At 33.9% G+C, this 23,299-nt stretch overlaps 2 protein-coding genes across 4 annotated transcripts; both read left to right on the top strand.

The window, feature by feature from the left end:
• The first annotated feature begins 136 nt into the window (after positions 1-136).
• Positions 137-8,226, top strand: PolrMT (RNA polymerase mitochondrial). The gene is made up of 7 exons (XM_962507.4): positions 137-399; positions 450-551; positions 602-2,796; positions 6,697-7,640; positions 7,692-7,863; positions 7,915-8,006; positions 8,062-8,226. Exons 1-7 carry the CDS (start codon positions 258-260, stop codon positions 8,189-8,191), a joined length of 3,777 nt encoding a protein of 1,258 aa, XP_967600.2. The 5' UTR covers positions 137-257; the 3' UTR covers positions 8,192-8,226.
• Positions 8,227-11,088: 2,862 nt separating this feature from the next.
• LOC656028 (uncharacterized protein) lies at positions 11,089-21,355 on the top strand. 3 transcript variants are annotated; one of them, XM_064357256.1, is made up of 6 exons: positions 11,089-11,241; positions 11,595-11,681; positions 11,896-12,223; positions 15,946-16,282; positions 16,330-16,940; positions 21,066-21,355. In XM_064357256.1, the coding sequence occupies exons 2-6, from the start codon at positions 11,599-11,601 to the stop codon at positions 21,273-21,275; spliced, it is 1,569 nt and encodes a 522-aa protein (XP_064213326.1). In that variant the 5' UTR covers positions 11,089-11,241; positions 11,595-11,598; the 3' UTR covers positions 21,276-21,355. The 3 variants fall into 3 exon arrangements, with proteins under 3 accessions (XP_064213326.1, XP_064213327.1, XP_064213328.1); XM_064357257.1 differs by lacking the exon at positions 11,089-11,241 and having other exon boundaries at positions 11,525-11,681; XM_064357258.1 differs by lacking the exons at positions 11,089-11,241; positions 11,595-11,681 and adding an exon at positions 11,831-11,849.
• The last annotated feature ends 1,944 nt before the right edge of the window (positions 21,356-23,299 follow it).

The following is a 23,299-nucleotide window of genomic DNA, read 5'->3' as shown; positions in this document are numbered from 1 at the left end:
TTAAAAAAGGGTCAAATTATATGTGATAATAAATAATTAAAAATTTATAAAACAAATCACAACATTTAACGTCTTTTTTTCGAATTTGATTAATTTTTGAAATACAGTTTCCTGTAAACGCGTCCTCTCGCAGCCATCTTCGCTACTAAACTTATGTAATTGTGATGGTTGCGGTTCTTATAAGCACGTGAATGTCAAATTCGAACGTTTTTTACACTTTTCTACCGATTTTAACATGAAATAACGACTCGTCAAACATGTATCGATTATTCAACACGCGAATTTCATCTTTCCGAAAGCTGACAAATTTGTCATCGGGTTTTAACAGTGAAAATGTAAATTTTAAGGTTAGGGACGGGGGTGGCCTCCTCAACACACAGCTAAATAACTACTGTATTGGTATGCTTTAATTAAATAATGCCACAGTTTTGTACAAAATATCGTTCCAGCATGTGCTCGTAATCAATCGACTAACACTAACCCGAACTTAGCGCCTAAAAAGATACGCAAAAGATCGAAGTCGAAGAAATCGTATTATGACCTACTTGTTGGTAAGTTGGGTGAATTAACTACGCAATTTCCCAACACGTCCAATTCACAGTGACTGAGACAAACGCCAAACAACAAAAAACCTCAATCAAGAAATTAACCTGGAACGACCTCAAACTCCTCGCCTCGACCAACCTCAACCTCAGCGAGCTCCACAAACTCAAAGACCTGACCAAAGACAACCAACACGTCCAGGAACACACCTACAACAACCTGGCGGTGATCGACCCCATCGCCGCCGAGGAAACCCCCAATGAGAAGGAACGCGTTGTCACAATCACCGACATCCCCCAGCCCCCGGAACAACCCCAACCCCCAGTCGAGGAATTACTCGACACAATCCCCAAAATCGACTTCCTCCAACCCGAAATCATCGACGAACCGCCAGAGATAAGCGAGGTCAGCGACCCCGCACCCAAAATAAATTTGAGCAAAAAAGCGCGTTACGAAATATCAGTCAAAACACTAGGCTCGTACTTGGAGATGTGCTCCACCTTGCAAACGCCCAATCGGGGCCTAAACGCCCTCATCTTCCACAATCAGAGGGCCACCAGAGGCAAGGATTTGACTTTCGCCACAATGAAAAGCATCAAGGTTTACAACGCGGTACTGAAGGGGTTCGCCGCCAAGGGCGAAACGTCGCGACTCGAGGAAGTGCTAGCGATGGTACGCAAAGAGAACGTCAAGCTGAACTTGCAGAGTTATATTGCAATATTGGAGTGTTACGGACGGGCCAATTTCCACGACCACTACCTCAAACAAATTCGGATTTATGCAAAGGAGGCCGTGACTAACGGTTTCACCTTCGATCGGATGCTGAACGAAGGGACTTTTCTCAACGACGAGCGGGCCGTTGTTTTGGCAACGATGCAAAAATTTGACCCGTCTTATCGTCCAAAATATGCGGAACCAATTGTTCAGTATGACAATGAACTGGTCAATAGCTTGAACCACGATAGTCAACTGGAATTGCCTGAGGAGGGCCGTTTGATTGACGAAACTGGGCTCTTCACCCCCGGTTTTATGCAATCAGCGGTTGCCAAACAACTCGAGTTGGAAAAAACCGGTCAAATCGTCGTCAAAAGTATCGAAAATCGTGGCAAAGTCTCAGACGAAGTGACAAAGTATCGCGAGATAATGAACCAGCACATCAGAGACTGGGAGGAGACCGCTGCCAAGGCTTTCAACCGCGACTTGAGCGCCTTGGCGGCCCAGAAGAGCCCCCTGAACCCCGAAATCTACATGCGGAGCATCCCCCTTAAGGACTTTGTCACGATCCTGGTGAACGAAGCGAAGCAAATTGCCGAGGGTTCCGAAACCTACAGTCCGACAGTGAACCAGTTGTACCGCGATTTGGGGAGCAAGGTGTACGCAAGGTACAAGATCTTGCGTAAGCAGAAGACCGGTGTCTTGGACAAGGTCCAGTCAATTCACTCGCGGTATTGCCAAAGTTACGCCCACCAGCACGAAGAACTGGGGGTTTTACCCGAGACAGTCCACCACGTGAACCCCCGGCAGCAGTGGCAGTGGTTCGAGTACAGCATGAAGGGCACTGGGGCCACCCTAACCATGGACCACCGCACTTGGTCGCCCTCCACCCTCCAAACCATCGGCAAATTCCTGTACAAGATCGTGATGCACGACTTGAAAGTGGACGTCAACGCCATGAAGGCCAACATCAAGCATAAGAACAACCACCCGGCGTTTTACACCGTGTTCCGGACGCAGGGGCGCGTCCTGAAGGAGGAGGTGAAGCCGCATCCGGTGTTGGCGCGGCTGTTCCGGGCGTCGATGCCGGAGACGTTGACGTTTCCGGCGAATGAGCTGCCGATGTTTTGCCCGCCTGTTCCCTGGACGTGTGTGGACAACGGCGGGTATTTGATTGTTCCGTGTGAGGTTGTGCGGTTGCCGCCGCAGGCCACGTCGCAGAAGCAACGCTTGTATCAGAGTGAGGTTCAGCAGTTGTATCCGCCTTTGGATGCACTGAATCAGCTGGCGGCAGTGGCATGGAAGGTTAATACCGATGTTTTGGATGTGATTTTGGAGGTTTTTAATAATGGGGGCTCGGCGAAGTTGGATGTGCCGGAACCGCCAACGGCGTTGGCTAGGCCACAGGCGATCACGAATGATATGGATAAGGCTCAGAAGTTTAAGTTGTTTAGGCAGAAGTTGCAGTATAGGAGGAAGAAGGCGGAGATGTATTCGCTGTGGTGCGATTGTTTGTACAGGTTATCACTGGCCAATCATGTGAGTATTCGGATAATTACCAGCGTTTGGTTGAAGGTTATTCACTCTTGTTGGGCAATTTTTGATAAAATTGTTTGTGGTTTAAAAATAAAATAATGCGAGTAAAATAAATAAAATACAAATATTCGATAAATTGAATAACAAAAGAACAAAGCTAAAAGTAAAATGTAACGTTATTCTAATTTAAAAAAATCATACAAGCATTAAATTTAAATTTATTTATACAAGTTATCAATTTTTCTCTCTTTTTTGTGACGTAAAGTTAATAAAAAGTTAATAAAATCTTCGATTTTGTTCACAAAGACTTTTTCTGTTGAAACCATGGATAAATTATTTCAGTGTTATGACTTGTGAAATTGCTTACAATACGACTAGTGTTTATTGTTTAAGTTCAGAAAAACATTTTTCCGTAGTTGTAAAGTAATGAAAAAAAAAATTATAACTGCTTGTAAATTTCTGCTACATTGGTTTGTAGTGAATTAGAAAATATAAACAACATCATATCTTTTAAGTTTTATTTTTGTTTGTGAAATGTTGAAATTAAAGCTTTTAATTCAGTTTCTAGCTTATCATATTTGGTATAAACATATGTTAGTACATTATGAAGTAAAGTTTGTTCAGCCGAATAATAAGTCAAAGAAAATGATTATAAACGATTTATCTAATTCTTTGTTTGCGATACAATATATCGAAACACTTTGTTGTTCGTTCTAGTAAAAAATTAAAACATTCAATTATTTAACATTCAAACCTAAAGCTTAGCGCAGGATTTTTAGATTCTCGTTCTACCAGTTATTCATCTCTAAAATTTAAAACAGCGTTCGTGTTATCTGTTGTATAAAGTTTCTATTGAAGATTAGAGTTACAGTCTATCTTAAATTCTTCTTTTTGTCGCTTTAATAAAAAATGGTGATAACCCGAATAAGTGTTAAAAAAATCTACGTTCTCCAATTTTGCAATATTAAAACATTCTATTAATTAACCATGTTGCTTAGTTTTTGCTAGACCATTGAAATCTAATGCTTCTTGCAAAAACCGGGCCTTAGGAATTTTTACTATAATCTGTTTCAAAACTTCAGAAACAACTGTCACTTTTTACAAATGGTTTTCTCTTTTAATTAGTGGGTTTTTTTGACACTAAATTTGTCACTGGATTCCTATTTAACACGGAAAGAAAGAAAGTCTTAATTTGTGACCTATTTGACTCCAAAAAATCTAAGTGCGGTGTTACCCTTTTTTTTTCTTTAATTTTGAAACAGCAAGCAGTTCTTTGAATTTTTTTATATGTATGACGAAAGACGAATAAAAAAATGTAATACGTCTAATGAATTCATACTTTGGCACTGATATAAGACATGTTTCTCGAAAGCGCTCTGCCATTTTTGTACGTATTAAAATTTTTCGTTTAAACCTGTTATTTATTTTTTGTCATTCATAATTATTCTTTGATATTGGATAAAACTTGATTTACATAATTTTGAGTTCTGTGACCTCTAAATAAAAATTCTTGCTGCCTATGTCACAACTTTGCAATTTTTTCTTTACAATTTTTACCGATCTGCTTACCGGATGAAACTTATTTTTTATCAAATATAATATCCAAAGGAATGTATCGCGAATGGGTTTATAGCCAAGACTATGATTAAGGGGGATAAAAAGAGTCAAATTTTAGCCATTTTTCGCAGTGATTTACAGCCGTTTTAAGTAATATTTTTTAAACTGACTTACAGGATACATTTTTCTACTCGGGCTGTAGGGGAGAAAGTTTTTTAAAACGCGGCAACTGCTTAATTTAATTCAGAAAATAATTTCGAAAATTGAAAAAAACTAAAATCATCCAGTACTCTTTGAAAATTATTTTCCATCAACTATAAGTGTTAAAGGGAAAACAAAATACTTTTGGCCATGTTGGGGACACTTAGGAATAGAAAATAATTCTTACTGTTAATGTGAAAAAAAAGTACTAGATTTTTTTATTTTATTTTTTTTCAATTTTCTGATTTTTTTTCTGAATTAAATAAAGGAGTTCCCGCATTTTAAACGACTTTCTGTCCTACAGCCTGAGTAGAAGAAGGTATCCTGTAAGTCAGTTTAAAAAATGTTACTTGAAACGGCTGTAAATCCCTGCGAAAAAAGGCTAAAATTTGACTTTTTATCCCCCTTAATCATAGTCTTGGGCATATTTCTTTAGGCAAACCATTAGCGATACATTCCTCTGGATATTATATTAAATAAAAAATAAGTTTCATCCGGTAAGAAAATCGGTCCCGGATGACCTTAATTCGGATCCTTCCTGTACTATTATACTACAGTCATTTTTGTTTCGAAATAGAAAGCTTGTTTGAAAATGTAGTGAAATAATTCAAACCCTTAAAAGGTAGAATCTCTGTTACAATTGTACTCTTCTGGCATATTTTGAGCAAATAGGATTCCGTTATTTTATACAGCAAAACATTGGGAAAAATGATAGAATGTGAAAAATTCCCAAGCTAAAGGTATACTGTACATGGTTTAATAAAAAACTAAGCCATTCACTAACCTGAAAAATAGAAAAAATGTTTTTTTATTGGTAATATATTTTGCTTATTTATAAAAGCACGCAGCAGCGTGTATAAATCCAACTTTCAAAAACACGTCTTTTTAAAGAGCCCTTGGTAACATCAGTAACCCAAGAAAAGTGAAGATAAATGGCAATTTTTTAATTATTTTTTATTATAAAGCCAATGGAGTGTTATACTAAAAAATGAAAATTTTTATATGGATAGCCAACAACAAAATAGGCGACCCATATTTTTTTATTTTAACCAAAGCTTAACCGTTTTTGAGGTAAATAATTGAAAAGGTGAAAATTCCTAGCCTGACGTCAGCAATGTTCCTTTTTAAATCAGCCAGTCACAGAACTTGAGATAGAAAATTTGCCAACAAAGATAGCTTCAAAGACGTACGTCTTTTGTTTATTTCTGCCTCTGTTGTTTTACATACGACTTCAGATGTGCTGCAGGAACAGTCATTTTACCAAAACAAACTCCTGCAAAATATTAGCACACAACACACAATCGACAACGCACGGTTTAGACATTTGTATTTGACGTTTACCAGCCCAAACGTAGGCCGTAGCGTTAATTGGATGCAGCGAAAAACTGACGAATCATTAGTCGAGACATTCCTTACGTCACAGCGCAAATTTTCTATTAATACTAAAAAAGTACCGATTTAAAATAACTCAGACCGATTGTACTAGACATCATTTTGTGTCTACTTTCAGAATCTGCAATTTCCAAAAACTTTTACTTTTGAGTATAACACTCCATTAATTCCATCACAACGAAAGGTATACTGATCCCACATTACATTATTTCAAATTTTTGTAATATTAATATCAGTGTTTATGATTTTAAAGTTACAAAAAAAATTACGTAAAGTATTCGTGGATAGCTGGTCTTTAAAACACTTGCTCTATTTGGAGCACTCCGGCTACGCCGTCGTGCTCGAAAAATAAATAAAGATTTTTCACACTTTAGAATCTGAAAAGTGAAAAAAGTTTGATGAAATGGCTCCTAGGTCACAAATAAATTATCATATCAATTAAGCGTTTAACAATTTTCATGTTTTCCTTTGTTTCATTTGGTCAAGCAGTTTGACTATGATGTATTATGTTATTTGTGTTTGTCAAATGACTTGAATTGTTATAAGTTATAAGCTATAACCGATCGACACTCACGGTCTTTTCTTATTACCTTCAGTAAAAACCGAGGTAAAAACTCAAAAAAGAACCTGTTCCAGAACACAATTATTTTTTAATTTCACTCCTTTTCAAAAATCCCATATTCGAACATTACACTAAATTTTGCATTGGGGGTAAAAAGTGGCAAATTTTTAATAAAACTTTTTGTTTTCCAGTTCCGGTCGGACATATTCTGGCTCCCCCACAACATGGACTTCCGGGGCCGCGTCTACCCCGTCCCCCCTCACTTGAACCACCTCGGTTCGGACTTGGCACGTTCAATGCTAGTTTTCGCCGAATCACGCCCTCTAGGCCCCGACGGCCTCAACTGGCTCAAACTCCACTTAATCAACCTCACCGGTTTAAAAAAACGCGACTCGATAACCGATCGGTTAGCATACGCTGACACCATCATGGACGACATCCTCGATTCCGCCGACAGCCCCCTCACTGGCCGCCAATGGTGGGCGGAATCAGAGGAGCCGTGGCAAACCCTCGCCTGCTGCATCGAAATCGCCAAAGCGACGCGTTCGGGGAACCCCGAGACGTACCGCTCCCACTTCCCGGTGCACCAAGACGGCAGCTGCAACGGCCTGCAACACTACGCGGCCTTGGGGCGGGACAGCGCAGGGGCGTACAGCGTGAATTTGTGCCCGTCGGAGGTGCCCCAGGACGTGTACAGCGCCGTGGTGGCGCTGGTGGAGCAGCAGCGGCTCGTGGACGCGGCCAATGGGGTGGAAGTCGCGAAGGCGCTCCATGGGTTCGTTAAGCGCAAAGTGATCAAGCAGACCATAATGACCACGGTTTATGGGGTGACGAAGTACGGGGCCAGGTTGCAAATCGCGAGGCAGTTGAAGGATATTGACGATTTCCCGAAGGATTTGGTCTGGGCGGCTTCTTCCTACCTCACTGGACGGACTTTTGACTCGTTGAGGTCGATGTTTACGTCGACGAGGGAGATTCAAGACTGGTTTACGGACTGTGCCCGCTTGATTTCTATGAGTGGGCAGCACGTCGAATGGGTGACTCCCATGGGGTTGCCCATTGTGCAGCCATACATTAGGTATAAAAATCTAGGGACGTCTTTGGTCTACAAGCCGTACCATATGGACGAGTTTGAGTAAGTTTAAGTGTGAGGTGGGGTGAACAGTTGGTTGTAGATCGGTTGTAGGAAACCAAATGTGATGAAACAAAAAAATGCCTTTCCGCCCAATTTTATACATTCGCTCGATTCTAGTCATATGATGCTCACGTCGCTGTTTTGCGAACGAGCGGGGATTACGTTTGTTTCGGTTCATGATTGTTACTGGACGCATCCTTCGACTGTAGATATTATGAATAAAGTGAGTTTTTTTTATTTAGTTAGAATTTTTATAAAGTGTTGTTTTTTACAGATATGTAGGGAACAATTTGTCGCACTTCATTCATTGCCAATTTTAGAGAATCTCTCGATGTTTTTGACCGAAAAGTACAGTTTTCGAAATGAGTAAGTCAAGTTTTTGTCATGGTTTCTAGAGTTTAATTTTTTGTTGTTATTTCAGCGATCTTATCGGAGATGGATCTATATCAGATTTGACCAAAACGAAGCTAAATAAGGTGCTAAGGAAGTTACCAAAGACGGGCGATTTTGATATAACACAAGTTTTAAAATCTGTGTACTTCTTTAGTTAACTTTAAGTTAATAAAGTGATTTTTGTTAATTCGAATTGTTTTGTTTCTTTTTTTGTTTTCTTAATTTTAATGACACCTCGTGTGTAATGTGATAACTAAACAAACGTTTTGTTGTTTAAATGCACAGTAAATACATTAATATTATTACTGAAAATCGACAAATGTATGAGCTACTGGAACTAACAATGTCTGTTTCAAAAAAGAAAGAGTAATTAGTTGTGTTATCAGTATAATTTTACTAGCAAAAACTAGAAATCCTAAAAAATTAGACGGTTAATATTTTATTATGACCAGTTTTCTACGAAATTTTCTTCTGTTGTCAATCTGCGCATTTACTTTCGTTTTCAAATAGGTAAAAGGGACGAGAACAGAAAAAAAATAATAAACTAAAAGGTGGCAAATTTTCCTTTATGCGAAATTTTTTTGTGATCAACGATAATAAAGATTTTCGTTGTTAATAGTTGTTAAATTAAAATTAATTATTATTACTTACTTATTAATTATTATTAATATAATATAAATTATTTTATTTAAGTTATAATTATATCAAATTATAAATTTAATTTATTTAATATAAATTTAACGAAACTCAGTTGGGATGAACTGGAATTATGAACAGTAGAACTTAAAACTTGAAGTTAATAAGTAAATTTGTGTCTCAATACCTCAGACTCTCTTTTATATTTTAATTGTTGTTAATTACAACAGTAATATAATTTCTCTGTACTGTTTCTGATAAACTACGCACAAATGTGAAATGAATAAAGATATTGTGATTAGTTTAACTGTTAGTTAAAACTAAGATTTTATTTATTATTAAAAACGAAAAAATATACAAAAATCACGGAAATTTACGACATAAATCAAGACAAACCCTCCACTTAAAACAACTTTGCCGAAAAATTCCATCATACTCTGTGAACTGGAGTCTCCAACATGTGTAGAAACCAGAAACTTAATTTAAAATTGCTAACGCATAAAATCAAATTTCCCTTAATTCCATCCCTAACGCGACGCTTGTGATAATCAGATCATGAATAGCCGCAAAACGCTTTAAAAAGAGAGTTACTACTCTCAAAAATATCGCAAAAATGGTTTAAATGGCTAAAAACAAGTGAAACGACAAGTTAAGCAAAAAATAAAATACAAAAACAAAATAAAAAATACTCTTTCTACTTACAATTCTAAAAATTGTTCACAAAGTCCATCTGCACTTCCGTAACACAGAATCATATCGGTTATTGCAGGATTTGTTTGGCTTTTCATGATAATGATCCACTGACACACACATGAAAGCCGAACCAAGAACACACTAATCTGCACTGCACGTAATACGGCTCACCGGCGATAACACAAGTTTTTGCGCCTTTTTTGCGTTGGACGCGATAAGTTTTTAATTTCTCGATGCTTTTAAATGTAGTTACCAGTGGCGAACTCATCTTTTGTGCTTAAATTTTACGTCGGTTTTTTGCCTTCTAGCCGAGTCAAATTAGACAAATTGGTAGAAAAAATTCTTAGAGAGTTGGAGTTTTTTTTTTAAAAGCTTCCTTTAGACTTGGATAGACATATATCAAAAGTCCTCAATCATGGGGGGCGAGCTCGAAGAAAGGGAGGAGGTTAAAGCACTCTTTTTTGGATTTTTGCTTATATTTCAGAAATTGTTACTCCTATCAATTTTTCTCTTCCTACCAAAATTAAAGCTGATAAAATTTCCTACGAAACGGTTACATGCATTTTTCTTGGAGGACTAACCATAAGCGAGTTATAGGGTGGAAAGAAATAATCAGTTAAAAAAATGTGCTTCAAAAGAGAATGTCTTGTGTTTTAAAAAACTGACAATAAACTGAATTTATTGGGTCTGACACTTCATTAGAGGAGAAAGGGGGAGACATGGGGGTCACAGAAGTCTTCAGAGTCGTCTTTAGATGCTGCATTTTCGTCTTCGTCTCAAACATTGAAAACTGAATTACTGTCTTGTTCAGTAAAATATTAATAAAAAGATGATTTAAAATAGATGGTTTCAATAAATGTTATAATAAGCTGATTGTATTGAGTCTAAATTTAAAAAAATGGTCTTAGTTACTAAAATTTGGTTTTAAAACTTCACTTTCGGTTTTCTACACGAAAAAAATTTTAAATTCCAAATCTGATTTCAGAATAAAAAAGAACAGAGAATTTTGTATATAGTACACTATTTTAAATATTTTGGTATGCATTAGTTTTTTAAATAAAATCTTCCAAAAACTCTGTGTCTCATATTTTGTCAAATTTTTAGAAGTCAATATTTTCACAAACAAGTGTCATACAAAAAATCATTATGTATTTACAATCATGCTTTCTAGGTGAACAATTATCCCGAATATGACCGAATTTCAAGACGTCAAATTTTTATTGTTGGCCGCTTCGCGTGAAATACCCCTACTGTGAATAGTCGATTTTTTTACTGGACACTTTATACTGAACAAATTTTAATAAAATATTCTGAGCGTGCTTTACTTAAGTTTATTTTTTTTTACCGAGCAAAATAATATACCAATCACTTCTAGATTTTATTGTACAAAAATTAATTGAATACTCATTATTTATTATTTTGTACTACTGACCAAAATCGAATTTATTTTCATTACTGATCGCTTTATTACTATTCTTTAACAAATAAAACTGCTCAAAAAAAAAAGAAAACTGTAGCCTGCGTAGGAACCTGTAAGGAAAACTTGACTCCAAATAGAAGCAGTAGAAAAGATAAAAAGTTCACAAATTGCTATCTACAAAAATTTATCATTTCCAGAATAAGAAAGACGGACTTTGACAATTTTAATTAAAAGCACAGAAATAATTCCGGGTTCTTTTTTTAAACGCAGTTTACAATTTATTATAGAAAACTGTAACAAATCTCGACCTCGCTAATGCTGGCGTATAGATGGCCAAAGCGCGGTGATTGAAGGGTGGTTTTGTACTATTTTTGAATAATTGCACCGATCAGTCTTCTTGTGCCCTTCGACAAGGCAACAAGAAGAACACACTTCTTCCGCGAGTGGCCCGATCCACAGGTGAGTCAATTTGCACTCAATCCCAATCTTCGAAACGAAAAAAAAAAACGATTTATAAAAGCTCATCAGTTTCAATTACTGTGGAAAAAACCGCTCCTTCAAGTCGCCGCTTGAAACAAACTAATTAATTTTGTAAAAAATCCCGGGCGCCACCATAATTTGCAGCCATCTGGCTGTTAGTGTTAATAGTTGGGTCCGAAAGAGCGGACCCCAACCCTCATCTCGCTTCTAGGAAGAAAGAGTAAATCAGCCTTGGTGGAAAGGTCGAATGGTCGGGTCATAGATACAGAACTTATCGCGAAATAATTAAATTTGTTCTCGCATTAATTGATTTGTGGTGTTTGTGTTTTTAGGACGATGCGTCCGTTTGTTCTATTAATTTTCGGTATTTTTGCCGCCACTTCCGGGCCAGCGGCAGCTGCTGGAAGGAGCACAGTCACGTGAGTATCAAAAATAGGTTTTGATGGGGAAAATTGTAATAAGTCGGCTCGTAATCACTTAATTTTCACTCGAAAGAGTGTCGCCACTTGGGGGGTAAACGAACTTGGGTTTATTTATATATTCCATTCGCATCTGGACTGCACACAAGATGCACTTTGATGATTTATGTGGGTTTATGGGGCGATAAAGCCGAGATTTTATGCTTTTTTTTAGGAACGAAGACATCCGTGATGCCATCCTTCAAGTGGTTAATGTTGTGCGGGCTACGGAGGACAAATTGGAAAGGCATGAGTACCGGGAACGGGTGCTCGGGGAACAATTGAAAAAAGGGTTGATCTCAATTGATAAAAGAATCAAGCTTTTGGAGCCCTTTAAAGGGACGATTAATAGATTAGATCAGAGACTGGCGGCTGTCGAGACGATTTTGATGAAGGATGATCGGGAGAGGATTCAGCTGCAGAAGACCTTCGACACTGTGGAGGACATTCAAAAGAATCTACCCATCATTGTGGAGAAGCTAAAGAGCGATATCATCGACAAGGTAGGACATAAATCGAAAATTTATTTATTTTGGAAAACAACAAAGAACATCAAATTCACTGTTTTTGCCAAACTGCTAAAAAATTTGTAATTTTTATCAAAATGCCAATTTTGGATCATTAGATGCGACACCAGTATGATATTATTGCATATCACAGGTTCAATAAAAAAAACAACAATTAGCAATTTAATTCGGAAATAAAATTAACTAGACGCCCTCTGGTGATGACTTTTGAACTATGTCGAAAACAGTAAAGAAATTTTCGTAATGCCACATTTAACTGACATTTAATGAATTGTTCAACAATTTTGCGTGTATAGTGTTAATTACTTACAATAGAAAGAATTACTTTAAAAGTACGTGGTGGTAAATACTAGCGTTGACTTTGGTTCTGTAGTTTTTCGTGGTATAAAGTGTTTATTGTTGGAACTTGAAAGTGGATAAAAAGTGAAAAATATTTAAATTTTGATTACAAAGTGTTATCAAACAGTTGTCTAATTAAAGATTATAAGTAATGGATCACAGCGAACACAAAGTTTGGCTCAAGAAACCAATAAATTAGTGAAGTGTTATGAATTTTAGGTTAGAATTTTCCACTGAAAAAATCATGAAATGCTGCGGTAAATCTACAAAACTACAATAAAGATTAACAATTGCTGATACATTTAAACGTAAATTATGCCAAAAGGTAGGCTTTTCAATGTCTTTGTAATAATTTTCCAATAAAGAAAGTGAACCAAACAGTCATTCGTTATTCGTGTTTTCCTCGTCATCTCTCATTAGTCAACATAAGTTTCTTGCATCAAAGATGCAATAATCATTCCGCATAGGCAATGTAATAATTGTGAAGCCTCAAAATTCGTACAACGCTCAAAATATCCGAATAAACATTTTCCCGCCATTTATGGTTACTGTTTTCGACCTAGCTCAGTGGCGCCCCCAACGGTAATTTTATTTCCGAATACGATTCTTACAAAATTCATCTTTTAAGACGACCCGTTTGCACTACTAAAAGTGTCACTTTTTATATCTAATTAAAATTCTCCCACATGCGTAATTATTATTTGCATTTGCTGTAATATCAACTCATAATCGAATTCCAATGGTTTACGAAGATTGTTTTGTAATCGAGCATAATATCTGAACAAAGCTGCGGTTGCGGTGATTCTAAACAAAACAAAAAGTGCAAAAACCATCTTCCTTGTTATTTATTTAAAGTAGATAATAAGTACAGTCACCATCAAAAAGAATGATACCAATACCAACCGGGCTGGACAGCAAAATTCCGCCAAAAATCTTTTAGCTCATTAATTTCAACAAATGGGTTAGTTTACAAACTGTCCAGATAGTTTACACAATATTCAGCTCGTTTATAAACTAGCCAAACTACGGTTTTAGGGGTGTCATTCTTTTTGATCGTGACTGTAAATCCAGGACCAATAACAAACGAGTTCTTTTACCGACTTCCAAACTTATAAAAATCACTAAGTAACCAAATAATCTCTATAGCAAATTTTGTTAAATTGGTAATCGTCTTAATAAACAAAATAACATTATGAGTTGAGTTACAAAATAGTTAAATTATTTTTTTAACTATTAAATATTGTTTTTGTTAGTATACAATTATTCAATTTTTGTATGTTGTAAAATATTACAACACACACTGAACCAAAAGTAATGCCTAAAATTCATATCACTGTAATGAAGAATTTTTCAAAAAAATCGATCTAATTTTTTAAAATGCTACATTTTATGACGTCATTCGTTATTGAGTAATGACATTTTAAATTTTTTAAATGTCAACCGATATTTTTCGGGTAAAAATAAAAAACTGGAAAAAATACATCAAAAAACAAATACAAAAAAACAGAAAATAAAATAGAAAAAGTTAAAAAGTTTTAATTTTTTCGTGTTTAATTGCAATTTTATTTAATTGCAATCAAAATTTTTATTTGAGATTAACTTAGCACTTGGCAATGTATTTTAATGGCTACTTAATCCGAATGAGTTTAATTCTGAATTAAATCTTAATTTTGCTTTCTGTAAACCGGCCCTAAGTGTTTTTATTAAAATTAAATTATTATTAAAAAACATATAAAAAACAATTTCCCATTATAAAATAAGATATGAATAAATAGAAAAAGTCTATTGTGTTTATTTGTCAACATTTTTTTGATTTTATTAAATTTATATTTAAATTTATTTTAGTTTTAATGTTTTTTTTCTTATTATCATATATCATATTTAGTGTCACCATTTTTTTTGATTCTATTAAATTTACATTTAAAATTTTTATTTTAGTTCTAATGTTTTTTTTCTTATTACCATATAAATAAAGATGTGTTCAGATAAACATCTGAAACAGTGAACAACAAGAACGGTTGTAATTTAAAAAATAATAAAAATGACCCCACAAATGTCACAGTTACGTCAAAATGTAGGGTAGGGTGGGGCAGCTTTTGACAACTTTTTTTGGAAACCTTCAAAAATTTTAAAAAAATTCTTTCACAGTTTAAATAGTTGCATTTTTGAAGAGTCTATACAATTGACTACATTTATGAAAATTTTCAAGCATTTACTTAATTGGTTTCTGAAAGAAATAACGGATTAAAAGTATAAATTAAGAGATTTTATAAATAATTTTATGCAAATTATAACATTTTTCTAGCGGATTTATAAAATTTTGCATGTAAGCAAGAAACTTTTGATCTCCGATACGAGGTAGCAAAGAAAAAAGACTCATCAAAATCACACGAAAAAGGCGAAAATGCAAAAAAACATTCATTAAATAAACTGCTTTTTTAATAAAATAAAAAAATTCTTTCAAGACTTTAATACATGTCTCTTTTATTTATTTTGCAAAAAAGTAAACCAAACCTAAAAAATAAAAGTTAATTTACTTTTATTCTTATTACTTCTTAATAGTAAATGATTATTTTACTCAAAATAGCATTTAAACATAGTTTGTTTCATTATTAGAAATATTTCAAAAATGTATTGTATTTCAAAGATTGAGTATTAATTAGTATAATTTCAATTTATTAAAAGGAATTATAGAAAAATTTTGAAAAAATTCACATGCATAAAGAAAAAAATCCCCATTTGCATTCGAAAGAAAACTCTTTAGTTTCGGAAAAAACTTTTTCACTGAATGGTCTTGTTCACATTTTCTTATTGTGATTGTGCGGTTGTAAATAATTATTGCTAAAAGTGTTTACTGTTAAATAATCTAATTCAATCAAATGACTTACGAAATTACAATCCGTTTTCCTAGTTAATTTACTTGTAATTTTCAGACGTTTATTTTTATATTTTAAATTTTTATAAAGTCTGGAAGTCGATAATTGTTCAAGTAAAGTCCAACGATTTACCCATTTTTTTGCTGGCGGTACATCTAACTCTTGTAAAAACAGTAAAAAAAAAGGAAGTCTATAAAAATTACGACTTGTAAACTACAAATTCGCGTTCAAATGAATCATAAAAAATTAGTAGATTTTTCAAATATGAGCACATCGTAAAAAATATTGATTCTGAGAGACGCAAAAACATACAAAACACAAAAACAAGGTTATTGCCGTCTGTTCATGAAGTTCATAAACTTTAATCAAAACATTTTGCCATAAATAATCCTCTGTTTATAACTGTTCCAAATCTGTATAAATTATGAAATTTCCATTTCAAACAAAAAATAAATAAGCCACCCAGTAATTAATAAATTGCAGTTGACCAACTTACAAACCAAATCGGACCCCCTGGGCACCATCACCAAAGCCGACCTAGACAAGCTCCAAAAAGACCTCGGCAGAAAAATCGACGAAGTCACCGAAACCATCAAATCGATGGAAAAAGACTTGAACAAAATGAAAGAAGAAAACAAAAATACGCGAGACCTGAACACCAAATCATCGGAAAACCTCGAAAAAGTCAAACGCCAGTTAAACTCAAGCGAGCAACTTCTGGAAAAATACGAGAACAAACTGGCGGAGTACAACAACCGGATCCCTGCCGTTCCGGGCAACTTCAAGGACCAGAGCGACTGGCATTCGAATTTCCTCCAAGGTGATTGGAAAACCCTAACATTGAAATGTGTATTAACTGAATTTCAGCCCTCGAGGTGCAGAAATCATCAGTTGAGCAGATTCTCTCCAAACTCGACCATTTGCCCAAACTGACCGACCTGGAAACCCTCCAGAACACCACCCTCAAGGACGGACAAACCCTCCGTGACGACATCGCCACCAACCACCAGGATATCGCCAAGTCCATGGACACCATCACCGGAAACATGGACAAACTCTCGCAGAAGTTCGCCTCCAGCTCGCAGAATCTTCGCTCGGAAATCGAGAATTTGGGGAAGGTGGAGGCGGTGATGATGCAGACGGCTGACAGTGTTTTGGACACGAAACGAAGGGTGGAGTATGGGGTTCACCAGATCATTGCAGAGATGCAACAGCTGATCAAAGCGAGTTCGAAGGATGTGAACGATGCGATTAGTGAGAGGTTTGACACGTTTGAAATGTCCGTTTTGGACGAGGAAACGGGCGCTTTGGCCAATCTGACGGCGAAAATCGGGCATGAGATTGACCAAGTGTGGAGGCAGATTGGGATCATGCACCAGCAGATGAGTGCGAGCACGGACACCCTCAACAGGCTGCAGAACCAGACGGATCAGTATGTGAACGGATCGCTCAATGTCATGGACAACATGAAGGGAAAAGTAAGTTTTTTTAAGTTTCAACCAACGGGATGCACTCAAATCGCACTGTTTAATTCTCTAATTATAGCCACGAGAAATAACAAACAATCATTTTCAAGATGAAAAATTATACACACAGGTCGTTGAGCCCTAATTAGATCAAACAATACATTTTGCCAAAGTTAACAAAATAATGTCATACAACGAAAAATCGTTGGGAAACGTGGCAGTTTTATTAAAGGTTCTACTTTTATGTCTACGCATTTTTTACCAATTTACCGAGCAATTATCCATTTTTAATATTTTACCAATAATATCTCACACAAATAAGAAGCGGTCGTTTACTATTTACTAGATTTTAGAGAAAAACTTTACAAATTATAGTGTTAAAGACATCTGACGTTATGTATGTTTAAGACTTGTAAGAGTTTTAAAAATCGTCGTTTTTTGCTGAAATACCGAATAGAAAAAATTGTAAAAGTGAGTTAAAGTCGTTACCAGCCATTCTGTTTTAGCGGACACTTTGCACAAATTTTTGGATTTTATTTTTTGTTTTTATAACAATCTTTATATAATTATTTAAAATGCACTAATTCCAACAATTACTTTTGAAGTAAAAGGTGGAACTTATTGAAAGTTTTGAAACCACGAAACGAAACCGAAGAAAAAGGCAATATGTAACAACTTCTGATTAATTTCTTTTTTGTTTGTCGGAAAGTACGTTAATTATAAACCGCAACTTTACATAGTAAAATTATTTTGAAAATTACGATGTCAGGTTGTATTATTCCAGGAATGGCTGTAATAGCGATGTGGAAATCTCTTTTGGGAATAAAATAGTAATATGTTATTCATCAGAGTAAAAATAATACATGAAGTATTTGAAAAAACGTGTCGGTTTTACTCCTAATTTTATAATCTAATATTAATTACTTCAACTCTAGCACGTGCCAATTCAGGGGTGGATCCATAAATTAATTTTGGAGGGGGCCCTTCCTAATTTTTTTTAAAATGGTGAAGGTTAAGCTATTGACTGAGAGTCGGTTTATAGAAGCGTCATTAAGTTAATCTTGAACTAAATGAGTAATTAACTGATCACGTGACCAAATTGAACAAATTTGATTGGACCATTCGTGTTGTTAACTTTTAACAACGAATTAAATTTTAACAAAGCTTTCTATAAACCGGGCCTGAAACTTTTACTGTCGGTATATTAAAATATTTAAATAAATTTGTGCAAAATTTAAGCCCAAATAACGTTACCATGCATGTTTAGGTATATATATATATATGAAACAGCTAATATGTATACCCAAAAATGCAGAAAATATAGAGTGATTTATATATATATATATATATATATATATATATATATATATATATATATATATATATATATTTTAATAAATCACTCTATATTTTCTGCATTTTTGGGTATACATATTAGCTGTTTCAAAACTATGTAAACGCCAACGTTGCATTTTTCCAAAATATTTTTTTAGAGAAGGTTGATAAAAATGTAAAATAGTTATTTATTTTAATAATTATTTCTTTCAGTGAAACTATTAATTACATAAGCTATTAATTTTTTGAAGTGTATAAATAATTTATAACACCTAATTGATAGAAAATGTGACGGCGTTTGCATAATTTTGAAACAGCTAATAGTTAATTATGTTTTTTTACTAGTAGATTTTGCTAAGTTTTTAAAATAATTGGATCTTATGCATTGACAATAACACTTACAGTTTTTTAAGTATACAGGAATACAGATTTGCTAAAAGTATAGATACAGTTAAATACATTAAAAAAACTGTTTATCAAAACTTATTGAAATTTGGTATATGCTTTCTATCTCTTTTTTTTTCTTAGGATACAAGGCTAACTTGATTTTTTTTAATGGCAAGAAGGGTCAAATTTAATATTTTTAAGATGAGCATTTTTTCTGAGTTCTATAGTGTAACACATGCATACCTTAATTTAATATAAACTTTAAAAAATATTATCGAACTAAAAAAAATTTGAAAAATGTAAAATTCCGTTAGTCTTGGAAATCTTGTCTTTATCTCTCGTTAGCTCTTTGCCGCTTGAACTTTGTCCAAAAAATAAGTAAAACTTAATAAAAATTGTTACAATAACAGTTTTAACTAAAAAAACACGTTTTAATAATAAAATATGTTAAACACGAAAAACATGATTTTTATGCTACAAAAGAAGTTCAAAATGATTTCCATTGATTTCTTGGCTTTCTATGAGCTCACTTTGACTTAAATGTAGCACTGTTAAACTAATTATTGTACACAAGTTTAATTTTTGGCTAATGTACATCACAGCATTTTTAAATCTAACTTAGTTTTACTTTTCCAGAAATTCAGAATTAAATTTTTTAATTTTTATTTTTTACCTTCTAATAAAAATAAAGGTGGTGTTACATAACAGAACTGAAAAAAATGCTCTTTTAAAAATTATTAAATTTGACCATTTGTGTCTTTGAAAAAAAAATCAAGTTAGCCTTGTATTTTCAGAATAAATGATAGTAGAAAATTGAAAAAGATGTCATATGGTAGAATTTGAACACTTTTTAACTTTTCCCTAAATTTCAAGGTGCTGTGTTAAACCGTTCTGAAAATATTTCGCTGTATCCATACTTTTTAGCGACCCTGTATAAGTTCAAGTATTAAAAATTTCTGGACGTAAAAAGAACTTCTGAATATAAAATACAATTTATTCCTACAACATTTTATTAAAGTAATAACTTATTAATAAATGTGCAACTAAAAAATGTTATGTAAAACACATTTTGTCATTAGGTTTCTATATCATTTATTGAAAAATTAAAAGTGAAGTTTGGAGGGGGTCCTGGCTCCCTGGAACCACCCCTAATCCGCCATTGCTGTCATATCAAATGTTTTCGTGCTAATTTCACAAAAAAATATAAAAAACAATTGCCGCTTATAATATGAATCAAGAACAAAAATATACCATAAAAAATTAAAAAAAAAATAAAACAAAGAAAGTCAAAAAAGAAAATAAAATTAAAAAAATTTGAAAATTATTGAATAAATTTGTACAAAATTTGAACCCAAAAAATTTTTTAATCAAAAAATGTTACAATGCAAACTTAATTTAATTTGGGACATAAATAAAAATATTACAGATAACTAAAAAAACAAATTAAGTGGGTTATCACCACATCTTTTTCTTTTATTTCAAAGACACTTATGAGTCTTATGAACTTATGACACGTACTGTAGTTGAAATAACAGGTAATAGATTATGTTATTCGAAGAGAAAATGATACCTTGTGTCTCACGTGAACTATTTGTTCAGTTTCGCCATATAAAGTGTCACTTTTACACCTAATAACATAATCTATAGTACCATTATTTCAACTCCAGCTCGTGCCATAAGTGTTTATGAAAAATAAAATTCATTATTTTACGATAATAAACGATCTATTTTCACGGATGACACTTATTTATTCCGACATTGCGCAAATGTTTCAATCAGCAATAAATTTTTAAATTTGCTGTGATTTATAGTAGTTTCAGACATAAATAAAAAATATTTACAAACAACTAAAAGAACAAATTTATTAGGTTATCGCCACGAAATTTGTTATTATTGGCATAAACACATCTTTTCTCAAATTCTTGTGTTAATTACTAAAACATTAATTTTCATCATGATTAATCCTTGATACAGCACCCACATGTTTGTGTTAATTCATTGACCACACGTGCTGATAATTTTTTCCACAAATAAAAATATTTTGATTTGAATGAAAGTGCAACACATCTTATCGCCCCCTTAATGTAAACAAATCGTCTTTCCTTATTTCAAACGTTCATCAATTCGGGCGATAACAGGCAAGGTCAAGGCTATGTGAAAACGACAAGTTTGCAATTTTTTTTAAAGTACTTTTCTGTGTTTAGTATTGTCTTTTATCGCATTTCCTCGTAATGAACAACAAAAACAGGGAACTTGAAGAATGCGAATTTAATTAAAATGCGGCTCGCGACCAGTGTAATTATCTAATAGATAGGATTTCAGACATAAATGTGCATTACTCAGCTGCAGTGCTAATTAACGACTAATTATTTTTGTTATTAGTTACGTTTTTTTTTCAATTAGTAATTTTCTTAGGTGGGTACAATCACAAGCCGCATCACCGAAGTCGATGAGAACCTGAACTTCCTTCTCGGTAAATTATCCTTAGTATCTCAAGAATTCAACCAGATCAAGACAGGCCTTGGCAAGGCTCTTGACGAGATGCGAGCCACGTACAAGACAGTGAGAGAGAAGGTGAACGAAGGTCCAGGTCCTCATAAAATCGACGAACCTGATACAAATTGATTAACACTTGTGTTACGTCGTTTAGGCTTAGTTTTGTGTGTAACAGCTACTAATAAAAATTGGAGTAATTTTTTGGTAAACAGCCATTTAATTTTAACGGACGGGACACTGCACAAATTTTTAAATTTTACTTTCAGTTTTTACGAACAGTATCTTTAGAAGCAATTGGAGCTACATTTGTAAAATTTGAAACATGAGCAGGAAAAAAAATACAAATTGATGACGGACGGGACACATTTTTATCGTTGAATAATCGTTAAAATTCTGTTCATTTAAAAGGCACTAATTCCAACAATTGAAAGTTTTGAAACCACGAAACCGAAGAATAAGGCAATGTGTAACGACTTCTGATTAATTTACATTTTGTTGTCACATGACGGACGGGACAAAAAAATTATACAGATAGGTTTTAATTATTATACAGGGGATGTTACATTAAGAGTATGGAGAGTTCTAATAAAGATATTTATTTGAAAGTTGGTACTCAGTCATAATCCGTTGAGTTCTGCTTAATGAAAATATTTTCAAGATGGCGGCGCTTCCGGTTAGAGATTTCGAAATCGTATTTGGAGAATTAAAAGAGAAAGCCTATATCTGGTCTCCAGTGTGCTCAAAACCGGAAAAGAAATTAATAAACCCAAAAAATTTTAAGGTTAAGTTTGAACAACTTCAAGTACCCACAACTTCATTTTTTTTTAATGAGATGACCCAATTTTTATTTTACAAGATGGAGTAGAATTTTTTCTGATCTGTATTAGCATTCCCTATATCTATCTGTGATAATTTGCAAGCTATTTTGGTTTTTTTGACATTGTAAAAAATTTCCACAGCTATTTTTGCATAATTTGCCATAAAAATATTTCTGATTAAACAAACGACAAACTCTGTTCAAAATTATGTTATCCGTCCTTTGAAAACAAAATAAATTCATTGAATGGCGGTTTGAAAAACTTTAATTTCTCACATTTTTTCTCTCGTTTTCATGGCAACCTATGAGAAAAGGCCTATGATATAATTAATTTCTCAATCCTAACAAAAAGTTATTGTAACTTGAAAATTATTAAACATAAGTATAGGGAATGCTAATACAGATCGATGCAGAATTAAATTCTCAACGATTTAATGAAATAAAACTTGTAGCATTTCATTTTAAAAAATTAAGCTATGGGTGCTTAAACTCTGTAAACTTAACTTTAAAAATTTGGGGCTTGTTATCTTTCTTTAGAAATTTAAAAGCACCCAAAGAAAGATTTAAGCTTCCTCTTTCAGATGAGCTCAAAAAGATTATCAAAATTTTAAAAAACCCTAAATATTTTGTAAACGGCTAAATTTAGGTACAGGAAAAACTTATGAAAACTAACTTAAAGTAACTAGTAATCCAAAAACGCATTAAAAAATATAGCTTTCTATTTAAAATAAGGAAGTTCATAGCGACTTCCGGTATAACCGGAAGTGTCACCATCTTGAAAATATTTTTATTAAGCAGGACCTAAGAAATTATGGTTTTATACAAATTTTCAGATGACTATCATTATTGGAACTACCCTTATGTGGAGTTTAGATAGAACACCCTGTAGACTTTAAAATATAAAAATAAGACACTGGAAATTAAAAATTCTTGCTTCATGTTTTAAGAAATAAGATAACGGACGGGACAGCAAAAATTACGAAAACAAAAAAGTAGTATTACTAAGCAATTTACTCACCGATTTCCATTTTCTAAACATCCTGAAACTAGAAAAACACTTGGAAAATTATTTAACAGTTGTAGGATCAGTTGTTAACAGTGTTTATGTTATCGCCTACAAGGCAATGTATGTAAATTTTCAACTTAAATGATTATCCTCTCCAACAAAAAAATTCGGTGTCACATTATTGCATTATTCCTGAAATGGCTGTAAAAAAGTGTGGGTGAAATGAGTCCGTTGGCACTTTGTGAATATTTATATTTATTTCATTTATGCAAATTATGCGCCTAGGTACAATATAGAATGCGAGATCGGCTGCAATGCAGCCAACCCTAC

This window comes from Tribolium castaneum, chromosome 6 (assembly GCF_031307605.1).
Source record: "Tribolium castaneum strain GA2 chromosome 6, icTriCast1.1, whole genome shotgun sequence".
NCBI lineage: Eukaryota > Metazoa > Arthropoda > Insecta > Coleoptera > Tenebrionidae > Tribolium > Tribolium castaneum.
Note: the sequence above shows the minus strand (reverse complement) of the source record. Positions and strands in the feature narration are given on the sequence as shown.